A 12180-nucleotide genomic window follows, 5' to 3' on the forward strand; every position below is an offset into this window, starting at 1 on the left:
ATCATTGAATGGTGGAGATGGTAGGATACCGGTGATCACAGGACCAAGGAACAGGAAGGCTATGGTACACGTTTCTCAACAGGCTGTTTTCCGGTCACAAACAACACAATATCGAAAAAAAAACTTGTTTTCTGCGCGAGCGAAAAACAAATTTCGTATGGTACAGGCCCTTATGTTTCTATTCCCGGCAAACACCAGAAAGTGGGGGGTTCAGGCGCAAGCCCTCAACTCAGGGTTTTTGGGAGAGCCTGAGCCGCGCGTGAACACCCACCACTCTTGGAAAAAGCCACAGAGAAACAAATCTAACACGACACTGATGAACAAAATGGCACCAGCTCCCTCATTCCAAACCTTCCCCGTCGCGAGCCGCATTCAACAAAATTGTCTTCGACCTGCGCGTGTCCTCCGCACTGTATGGGCGGATATACAGCTTGTAGCAAGCGGAGCTCCACCGTCCTAAAACGCAGATGTCGCTAGCCGACATTCCTAGGGCAGCACGGAGGAAGGCTCCACCGACCCGGAAGCTATGCCCTAAAACAAGATCGTGGCCGCCCGCCGTAACCGCCTGTTGGATTCGTGAGACCACGTCACGCCTCGTCAGGTGAAACCGCCGGCCGTCCACTTGGTAGCCAAACAGGGAAGTCCTGGTCTCGCCTATCTCAGCCAGCCTTCTCTTGGCCGCTTTCACCGGACACAGGATGCCACGCTGTTGCGACAACACGATCAGCTGGGGGTTCCCCGGAGATGCTGTCTTTGCTGACCGGATCGTCAACGTCGCGACTTCACCCAAAGCTGGGTCGCAAGAGAAAGCCACGTCTGAAGATAATAGCGAGGAGAAAGCCACGTCTGAAGATAATAGCGAGGTACCGTAGGGCAAAGGGCCAGATTTTTTGTTGTACGTCAGTTCGGCTAAACGGGCAAGGCCCCAGAAGGCAACTATGGCCAGGTCCGCAACTGCCCTGTCGAAATTGTTCCCCCCGAAACGTAGATTCGCAATCGTGATGAGTTGCCACAGCATAACCGCGGGTTTCGGGGTCTTGTGAGCCACGGATGCGTCAATGCGGGCGCAAGACTTGAGCATTAGGTCGAGCCTATCCTTATTCCCTGTGGGAAACCGCGCTGAGTGAAACGTGTGGCACGCTTTAAGACTGCACAAGTACTTCTTGATTGTCACCACGTTGATCTTGCCGCCGTTGGACGAGTACGCGTTCCGGCCGGCCCACACGCAAAAGCACTCCAGAGCAGCGGCGGTGATCGGTAGAGCAGTAAACGGTTCCCTAGTTTGTAGGCAGAAGGCCAAGAATTTCTTGACGGAGCAATTGAAGCTCTTCAGGGTGGCTAGTTTCTAACCGCCTAGCAACACGAGGTCCGCCAAAGATGGCGGTCTCTCGACCGTTCCGTCTGTGAAGAAATCTTTGAAATTCGCCAATAATGTAGGCGGCTCCATTGGTGAGACATCCATTGTGTAGAAACCGGGGCGTTGAGTGAAGAAAAACCAATGAACAGTTTCGTTGCGGGGGAAGGATGAAAATTGACTACAACAAAAAACGCTAAAGAGCCTGCACTTAAAAGGATAGAAACGAAGAGATAGGGCAAGAGAGAAACCGAGCTACGCATGAAACATAAGCGGGGACAGGTCTTCAGGGATGCAGAACCAGACCCTGTTGGAAACATGGTGGGCGCCACGCACGCCACGCGACAGACCATCCGCGGCGTTCTCTTTGGAGACCACCCGCTTAGGGGTCACATCTAACTGGACCTCTATGAGTAGGTCTTGTATGACCTTCCACTCCTTGTTTGCATGGGTATTGCGTGACTTCCGGGCAACCAGGACGCTTTCTGTAGTGGTGTTGTCCGTCCAGAAGACGAAATTTGTACCCTTCACCACCCAGGCCAGCTCCTGGAGCATCAGGATGCCTATCCGGATGGCGACCGTTTCTGCCCAGGCGATGGTACGTTTGAGTTTGGGTCCATCCCAGTTCTCTTTGAACCGTACCTGTGACCATCGGTCGCCAATGAGGACGCCGATCCCGAAACTCGTGGAGGCGTCTCCCACCCAGTTGATTTCCACTTCGTCTGGAATCGGGACAAGCCTGGTGTGTTTAAAACTTGTGAGTGTCTTCAGCCAGAACTCTAAGTCTGTCCCTACGTCAACTGGCAGCGTCCTCGCGGCCCAAAAACGCTTCCACTGATTTAACCATCGGTACAAGCTCCGTAGGTAACACCGCAGTTGTGGGAGCACGTAAGAGACGTGGTTGAGCCGTCCGACTAACACCTCGACTTCATTGTACCTGAACGTTGCCTTGGGGACCAGGAACGATTCTACTTGAGCAATACGTTCTGCCAGCTTAGTGTCCGGTAAGCGTACGGAGCTGTTGGTGCCATTCCATATGAACCCAATGTATTTCTGCTCCGCCGCGAGCTCCGAGCACTTATCTTTTTTTGTCGCCACACCAAGAGCCAAGGAACGGGCCACGACCTCCGACATGGTGCACTGCGAACTTGGTGTAAGGGTTTCACCAAGGCTCCACCCTTACATAAGCTGTGTTGTAATAGAAGCATTATTATCCATGCTTATACATAGTATTCCCGCTTTATATAGTTTTGATCCCATCTCTTCTCTTCTCCCCCAAGTTGGTCTTCCCCTTCTTCCTTCTTTCATCGGCCGATCTCAGAAATTCACATTCTTTTTATAGACTTCAGGCCTTTGGCCCTCCGTCCCTCCGTTCCTTCCAGTGAGGGTTCACAGAACCCTTACACTTTTTTTTTCTATAAAAAGTTTTTTCAATTGCTTACTCTCCACGAAATTTCTCCTTGGACTCTTGGAATCTTCATTGGACTCAGGAGCATCACTGAACCCTTGGGCATTGGAAGTTTTTGTCATAATAGTCTCATCCTCCTTGGGCTCGGAGGCTCTTCAACATCGGAACAACCTCATCCTCGCTGGACTCGGAGGCCCTTCATTTCGGAACGGCCTCATCCTCGTTGGACTCGGAGGCTTCTCATCTTCGGAACAGCCTCACCCTTGCTGGACTCGGAGGCTCTTTTGCCATTCGAAACTTCATCCTCAAATAATCTTCAGTGTCGTCCCAGGCTTGCCCTTGCCCTCAACAATCAGTCCTTTTCCTTGTCAGCTCCAGAAACACCCTCAATCCTCGCTCTCTTGGACACTCGGTCTGCTCTCATCTCGTTTGATTGGACACTCGGTCCACGCCTTGGACACTCGATCTGCTCGAAACTCGCTCGCTTGGACTTGGTCCACTCCAGACACTCGTTGCGACCTCTTCAGCCGGCTTTCGCGGCCAGAACCTCTCTGGGCTTTCTTTGCCGTCAGTCTCCGTGATCTTGACGGGACGGTTTGGAATGATCAGCGGCCCACTGTCCGACCTCGCCTCCTCCATCCTGTTCGCCCCCCAACTTTGACGACACCCGACAGGCTCCAACCCGCCCAAGCACAGCCTCGATCTCCGGGAAACACTTCTGAGAACGCTCGGTCCCGCCGAACCCCCTCTGCTTCTCCATTCCGATCTGAAGCACCTGGCCCAGCCTTCATTGGCTTGTGGTCACTTCCCCGAGCTCCCCGGCACCCTCGACATCCGCATTGACACACACACGACGCCCATCCTCGCATTCGACGCGCGCGCCAACAGCCCGCCGATTGTCGCCAACTCGCCTCGATCCCTTTCCGTCACCCGTCCTTTCTTCTTCGGAGGGGTCAATGGGGTCCCTCTGAGAAGAAAGGCGCCACACCCCGGACAACCCAAAAGCTACAGACGGTCCTCAACCCTCGCCCCCTTTTCTGGCCGCTTCCGCCCCCCTCCCACACCCTCGCCCTCCCATCGCCCTCGCCCTCCCATCGCCCTCGCTCTCTCCACATTGCCCTCGCCATCCTTCGACCGCCACGCGCCCTGGCTACTACTCAACCTCGCCAACAATCCTTCTTGTCTCTCTTCGCTGTCCCCCTGCCCACTTTTCTTTTCTCGATGCCAAAGGACAGACGACCCAAAGGTCCCGGACTCCTCGATTTTCCTCTCAATCACCTCGCACGCCACCGCCTCCTCAACCAGGAGCATCCCCACCAGACACACCAGCTCGCGCCACCCTCGTCGTCATCTCAGTCAACCCAACCCCTGCCATTCGTCTGAACCCTCAGCTACCAGGTCCTCTCTTCCTCAGAGGGGTCAATGGGGTCCCTCTGAGGGGATGGAGACTATCAGCGGCAGCCGCCCGCTCCCCCGTCCGGACCACTCCGGTCCACACACGCTGTCGTCGCCGTCGTCGACGGAAGGCGGCCAGGAACGGCCCTCGGCGCCGCCCGCGCTTCCTCACTTGTCTTCCCCTCGCTCGCGTCACCATGCTCGCCAGACCACTCAAAGCCTGACCTCCTCTGCTACGACCCGCCCTCCAGGACCCCTGCACACTTGAGAGAAGGTCTCCGGCCTCGAAGGCTACATCTTCATCAGCGGCCTCGCCTCCCACCTGCTCACTCTGCTTGTCCGCGCCAGGTGGCCCTTGTCCATGGCTCCTCCAAAGACCTCGCCCCTCTCTCCGCAATCGCGAAGGAACAACGCCCCTCGCCATCGCTCCCCACCTCTTGACATCACTCTTTGCCCTTCCCTATTGACTCCAGCCCCTCGTCGACATCGCCTCAAGCCCCTCATCATCCACTCCCTCGCACCCTTGTCATCGCTTCCAGCCACTCTCCATCGCCACAGGCCCCTCGTCACCATATCTAGCCTTCTGTCATTGTCATCATCGCCTCTAGCTCCTCCTCATCGCCTCAGTTCAATGTTATCAACCTTGTTGCATCTTTGTACCTGGTCAATCATGACTGTTGCTTCAGGACATTCGGTCCATTTGGGACACTCGGTCTACTCGGGACATTCAGTCCATTCGGGAAACTCGGTCCACTCGGGACATTTGGTCCATTCGGGACACTCGGTCCACTCGGGACATTCGGTCCATTTGGGACACTCGGTCCACTCGGGACATTCAGTCCATTCGGTCTTCTCACTCTCTCGTCATTGCCCTCACTCTCTCCCCCTTGTCTCCTCTCTCAACCCCATTGTCTTTGTCTCTTGCCCTCGCCATCGCCTCCAACCCCTCTTTGTCGCTCCAGCCCCTCACCATCATCTGTTTTCCTTTTCTTTTATAGGAGGGGAGATTGTAAGGGTTTCACCAAGGCTCCACCCTTACATAAGCTGTGTTGTAATAGAAGCATTATTATCCATGCTTATACATAGTATTCCCGCTTTATATAGTTTTGATCCCATCTCTTCTCTTCTCCCCCAAGTTGGTCTTCCCCTTCTTCCTTCTTTCATCGGCCGATCTCAGAAATTCACATTCTTTTTATAGACTTCAGGCCTTTGGCCCTCCGTCCCTCCGTTCCTTCCAGTGAGGGTTCACAGAACCCTTACACTCGGGTATTTGATAAACAAATTATCATCTATCCAGCGGAAAACTCTAACCACGTCGAACTCCGCCTCCATGATTCTTTTCCAAGCGTCTGCTGGCTTGCCAAAAGACCTGCACCCTGCGACCCTGCCAAAAGTGATTCGAGTATCTAGATATAGGCCGCCTTTCAGGTCCTTCACCATGAGGAAAGGCCACTGTGCTGGATCCGTTGGGATCTGCCGGTAGGCCTTTTCCCAATCGAAAATCGCCAGGTGGAAGGGCCCTTGGTGCGTTTTGAAGAAATGGGCCACAACCTTGAAATCGTCCAAGGTCGTCCTAAACAAGTTCTTGTCGACAAAAGAATTTACAGACGGGATTCCCGTGTTGTTCCACGGGAAAGACAGGTCATTTATCGGCCTCATTTTTCCGTCCGCGTTGACGACCGAACCCAACGGGCTTGTCCGGAAGAAGGGAAAAATTCTGGACACTTCAACATGAGAGAAAGGACCGAACATCCGTTTTGCTGTTAACTCCTTGGCTATAGATTTCTGGATTTTATCTTCAGCTTCTTTTGCCAAGCTGTGATTGTCTGGAGTGTAACAATCCAGATCACCTATTCTGTGGGCTGGTACTCCTTGGTCAAAACCTCTTTCAAAACCGGTAATTATGTCCTCCAGTTCAGGCAATAGCCCCGCTTTACTTAAAGCTGATTTCCATTCCTGAACATTCATTTCACACAAGACTGATAACGGCCAATGTTCACTCTCCATTGGCAAAACATGTGTAAAAGCGAAAACAAGGAGGAGACAAAGGTGATAAAAAGAAAAACAATTGTAAGTACCAGATTACAAATTGTGTGATCATCATTGTTGAGATGAACATGCATCTATCTTAAAGGAACAAACTAGCTGTCTGCATACAGGATAATAAAATCCTTAAACGTGCAAAACAAAGGGCACAAGGACAATATTGCAACAAGACCAAAACAATAAAAACATCTTGGAAAAACCGCAACCTACCTTTTCGGGCCAGGGGCAGCACCTTGTGGAATGTGATTTGGCGGTTGGGCTCCTTGATGATTGTAACCTGCAAATTTTGCATGTCTCTTGTCGACATACCCGTCTGTAAAGTTCGAACCCTGATAGCCTCTTGTTTTCTTCCTTTGATCTCCGGTGTATGGCATTGTGAAGCCCCCGCCTCCGACGGGGTTTCACACAAAGGGTCACGGTATTACGTGACCCCTCGCGCGGATGAACACTTATACTCGAGTCCCCACTTCCCTAGTCCGGCAGGGACTCATTCCCTCCCGGCTAGGTAAGCAGTCTTTTCTGATTCCTTTTCATTTTCCCTTGTCCTCCTTCTTCCTCTCCTACATGGTTGTACTTACCAATTAAGGGACTCATTCCCTCCCGGCTAGCTTGCAATACAGATTGGACCTAGAACTTCCGGCTTCCGCCCGCTCCACGTGCCTTTTCCCATCATCTTCAGTGAGGGTCCACCGGACCCTTACAGGCATGGGCGGGCCACTCGGTGAATAGTTCGGCCCAAACTTAACGTAATCCAACATGAATCCCCTTTGCCTCCCTTGAGGACCTGGTCTTTTGAAGCCTTGGTATTGAGACGGGTTGGAAGGGTAACCGGAGTTGTGTTGATAGTGTTGATGAGTACCGTAAACCGGAGTCTGGTGACTCTCAAAACCCTCGAAAACGACTGGACATCCTTGATTTCGTGCCAAACTCGCAAAAACTCCTATCTCCGGGTCTGCATGGGTGTATTCTTGACCCGGAGCGTATCAATTTTCCTTCCATCCCGCTTCTCCAAAAGTTTGCACGGTGACGTAAAGCTCTTCTATAAGAGTCTGCTGTCAGATCAATATGTCTTGGATTGCGGACCCTTCTTCCGACGCGATACGGTGAGCAAACGCGGTCATTCTGATTGCCATGTTGTAACGGAGGGCCGTCATAAACCCGTAACCACCAGCCGCTATTGCGTCACAGTGTTCCTTATGCACCAATAATCTGGCTGCAAAGAACTCCATGCCGTATACATCCCGCAGCGTCAAATAAAAACTACAATGATTATTAGTCCAATCGGAATGAGTCTGAGTCCATTCGGACGGATACGCCAAGCCTTTGTAAGCTTTATCCGACTCGACTGATCTAGAAGATTTCATATTTATATGGGCGTGAATGGCTCTCTTATTCCATTCTAAAGAACAATGTCTTGTCAGATTTTGAAATAGTATCATCACTTATTCTCAAAATTAAATCTTACCATTATTGAATATGGTTAGGGGCAAGGGCACCCTCAATGCTTTGATGTTTGCATCGAAAAACGGAGTGAAACCCACATCATGATGGCTCAATACCGCACCTATCGCGTTGACTAGACCTAATTCCTTCTCCGCCTTAACCGATTTTGCGAACATTCTCGGTTCCACCGTCAACAGGACTGGGATAGCCGATACGGTCCTTGCAATTGACGGTTTATTTTTGATAATATTCAACCCAGAGGCGTTCATCAGATATTTCACCAGGATCTCGTCACCGGCCTGTTGGGCCTCTTTTATTTTACCCCAAATATGGGCTCGCTCCTGATCGATGTCATCTGATACTTCAATTGCTGGAGGGGGCACATTCGTCGTATTTAATATTGCTTCAATAGTTGCCTTGGGCAACTTAGGGACCAATGTAATTGCATCTAAATCTAGAACTTCTGTTGCTCCTGCTATCAGTATAATTTGATAGCGAGTCAGAATCGTAACACAAGAGGAAAAATTCACTTCGACCCTCTGAACGAGAAACCATACTCACTTTTAATAGGTTTGTCACTGCCTTCTGGGGTCATAAACTCGTCGTCTAGATTGTGATCTACGGCTCGTTGTGAAGCATCATTTGTAATCGGGATGCCTGAAGTCAATGATTCTGCCACAACTGCCTCTTCTCTTCGTGCTACTGCATCAACCCGCTCAACCCGCTTAGCAGCCACCGCTCTAGTCACGTTTTTTTCAACCATTATGGCTTAATTCATAGATGAAAAATCGGACTTACTTCGCGCTGCGAAAAAATCTTCGCGCACTGTGGGGGTCGTCGTCTCAACGTCCCGCCCCCAGTGCGCGCTTCCGCCACGGCTCTTCGCGCACTGTGCATTCCCCCAAAAAAACGGCTTACTTTTCTGGAGATATTTTTTGATGAGTCAATAGAACAACCTTTTATGACCCCCCCAAAAAATAATCAAGTCATTTGGTGGTCTCCTTGAGCCTAGAGAAAATTGAGATGAAATAATCATATTTTAATGCGGCAGGGACCTGTAATATCGCTTCCTGTGCCCCATTAGCCCCAAATATTTCACAGTGTCATGGTACATGTGCAAATTCATGATCTGATAATTTTCAGAATTTTTCCCAGAGATATAAGGGGTGCGCGGCAGGCTTAGTAGGAAAATTACTGCTAACTGTATAGCTTTTTTGTTACACACCCAAACAGTCCCAAAATTTCAGAAATGTTTTCATTGTGGATACTCCCCGCGCCATAAATTCCTTGGCAATATTTTGTCATGATAACATGAGATATAAGGGGTGCGCGGCGGGCTTAGTAGGAAAATGGTGTCGGAAAATAATTCAAATTACACAATGAATATGCAATGTGTCCAAATAGCCGCGCACCTTTGTGTTCTCCCCCTGAACTCAGCAAGGAAGTTCTTCAGAGTACAACTTCATTGCTACAACTCTGCGAACATCCGAGCCCTTAATCAACTTTCGATCAAACGTCCTAGTTTCGCTGTTTGGTTCCAATTCAAAAATTCGTCTGAGATTCAGAAGATTCAGGAGGAGCACGGATCAGACGCAAGTGGAGGTACAACTTGATTCTCTTTCTTTCTCTCATATCTCGCTCATTGTTCCTTATTAACTCTCATTTCTTTTAGGCTTGCTTTGTCTGTTTTCCTTTTTATTCCTGTCAAAGTCTTCTTAAGAATCTTTTTTGAATTGTAGTAAGGACCCAAACTATAAGAAGGTACATGATTTCATTCTTTCAATCATTGTTTCTTCATTTATTTATCTTTTAACCTTTTTATTCTTGTTTTCCAGTATCTACTACTACTAGCTATAGTTTGTGTGCTGCAATAAAGTTTGAAAGATCTCAAATTCCTACAAATGGCTGTTACAGCTATAGATTTTTTGTTACACGCTGAAACAGTCTGAAATTTTCAGGAATGTTTGAATTTTGCATATTCTCTGTGCCATAAAGCTCTTAGCAATAGTGTGTCATTGAAACATGAGATAAGTTAGCAGTCATTTTCCTACTAAGCCCGCCGCACACCCCTTATATCTCATGTTATCATGACAAAATATTGCCAAGGAATTTATGGCGCGGGGAGTATCCACAATGAAAAAATTTCTGAAATTTTGGGACTGTTTGGGTGTGTAACAAAAAAGCTATACAGTTAGCAGTAATTTTCCCACTAAGCCTGCCGCGCACCCCTTATATCTCTGGGAAAAATTCTGAAAATTATCAGATCATGAATTTGCACATGTACCATGACACTGTGAAATATTTGGGGCTAATGGGGCACAGGAAGCGATATTACAGGTCCCTGCCGCATTAAAATATGATTATTTCATCTCAATTTTCTCTAGGCTCAAGGAGACCACCAAATGACTTGATTATTTTTTGGGGGGGTCATAAAAGGTTGTTCTATTGACTCATCAAAAAATATCTCCAGAAAAGTAAGCCGTTTTTTTGGGGGAATGCACAGTGCGCAAAGAGCCGTGGCGGAAGCGCGCACTGGGGGCGGGGCGTCGAGACGACGACCCCCACAGTGCACGAAGATTTTTTCGCAGTGCGCGAAGTAAGTCCGTAAAAAATTGATAATTAATGTATTGCCTCAAAACAAAGCATACGAGGGATACTCACAATGAGTTCCAAGTTAATATCTATTGTCTTTTCTAGAATGCTTGGATTTTTTCCTCAAATTCTGGTTTTGTTATGCACTTAACCTAAAATCACAGTTTGCACCAAACTTAGGGCAAACCTTGCATTCAAGGTTATTTAAGCACATGCACAAAAAAATCACCACCCACCCTCAAATGAAACTTTGATATTTACTTCTGCCTGGGATGACAACCCAGCCCTCTGTCGGCCCAACACTGGGTCGCTACGCTACGCTATTTCAGCGCTACGTGTTAGCCTAGCGGCAAAAAGCGCCCATCTATTTTGCATAGCGTTAGCGCGCTGTTAGCGCCGCTACGCTGCGCTAATTTTCAGCGGCGCTAACAGCGCGCCAATTCTTTGTTAGCGTTAGCGCGCCGATACAGTCGCTACGCTACGCTGCGCTGCGCTACAGCGCTTTTAGCGGAAAAAAGCCCTTTTTTCCCGCTAAAGGCGCTGTAGCGCAGCGTAGCGCGCGCTCTTTTGCGCCCTGCATGCGTAGCGTTAGCGCAATCGCGCGCATCTGCGCTAACGCTACGCTATCAGCTAAAATAGCTGCGCACCGCGTGCGCGTAGCGTTAGCGCATATGCGTGCAATTGCGCTCACGCTACGCTAAAAAATAGCGCATTCGCGCTGCGCTACGCTACGCTAACCGCTATGGTTAGCGTAGCGACCCAGTGTTGGTCGGCCCCTCCCTGGCCCCCATACTGGCAGAGGGCAGCGGCCGATGGTCATGGGCGCTGGCTGATGGGGTAAGAAAGGCACTCCGGTTCAGAATATGAACTCGGTTTTTTTCTTACCCGACGTGTAGACCACCTACTGGAGGATGTTGGCTCCGGGGCTGGATTTGGCCTTGGGCCTTATCTGACATATGTCAAGATACCGCATGCGGAGGGATATGAAAAATATGGCATTTCCCTCGGCCAACAAAACAAGAAATTTTGAGAAATCATCCAAGCTTTACGGAAAAGACAATATCAGCTTTATGATGCTAGTCCAAATGTCAATGCGGATTAAACCCAAGCTTTCAATTACAAATCTTGTTCTAGTTGACGCGTAATCAACAAATTAGTTTCTGAGTATGCCTTTGACTAAATGTCTAGTGGTCATCCATGCTTACAGAAATGATATTCTTAAATTTGACCTATATGAACAAGGTGCGCGTGACTTTTGGTGGAGCGCCTGGTTTTTTTTTACACAAGATTTCGGGATCTGATAAACCAAGGGAATATCATTTTATTAAATCATTTACGTCTTGTGACTACACGTCTAAGGACTCTACCGACTTACGAGTCAAATCTAAAAACAATCTTTTCCTAAACTTTCCAATTGTCTTGGGGCAGAGTGCCTTCTGACTAAATATAGATCGTCTCTTCAATGTGAGTCGTCTTGTTTAACTGTCTTGGGGCCAGGTGCCTTGTGACTAAATTATAGGAAACGGTTTATGGACTAAGAAGCCTGATGACACGCTTGTGATATAACTAACCTCGACAACTTACTAGACTCAAAAAAGGAGTTATATGCCGAGAAAAGTGATGCGTGACTATGCTCAGCGCAACTTTCCAGCGAGGATTGTTTGATGGAAGGTAGCTAGACAGCCAATGAGATAGGTGGATAAAGAAGAATGGAAGAATTTGATATGAAGTCGAGAAGGAGAATGTGATACGGAGCCGAGGGAGTCTTCTAAACTAAACTTTGTGATAAGGAAAAAGCAACAATAGGTCGATATGAGCTTACTAAATGAAATTGTCTCTCTGAAGAATGTTTGAAACAGGATGGAACTGTTCGCGACTCTGAAGCGAGAGGCTTTGGTGATTGTCTGGGGAGAAGTCTGCGGCGGTATGCTTGCAGCTCCTC

General features: G+C 49.0%; 1 protein-coding gene across 1 annotated transcript; it reads right to left on the reverse strand.

Moving 5' to 3' along the window:
* Positions 1-1345: 1345 nt before the first annotated feature.
* PtA15_10A211 (uncharacterized protein) lies at positions 1346-8241 on the reverse strand (the record flags this gene model as incomplete). Its single annotated transcript, XM_053160366.1, has 3 exons — positions 1346-1535; positions 7902-8121; positions 8208-8241. The coding sequence occupies 3 exons, from the start codon at positions 8239-8241 to the stop codon at positions 1346-1348; spliced, it is 444 nt and encodes a 147-aa protein (XP_053024347.1).
* Between the last annotated feature and the right edge of the window lie 3939 nt (positions 8242-12180).

Source organism: Puccinia triticina, chromosome 10A (assembly GCF_026914185.1).
Source record: "Puccinia triticina chromosome 10A, complete sequence".
Classification (NCBI taxonomy): Eukaryota; Fungi; Basidiomycota; class Pucciniomycetes; order Pucciniales; family Pucciniaceae; genus Puccinia; species Puccinia triticina.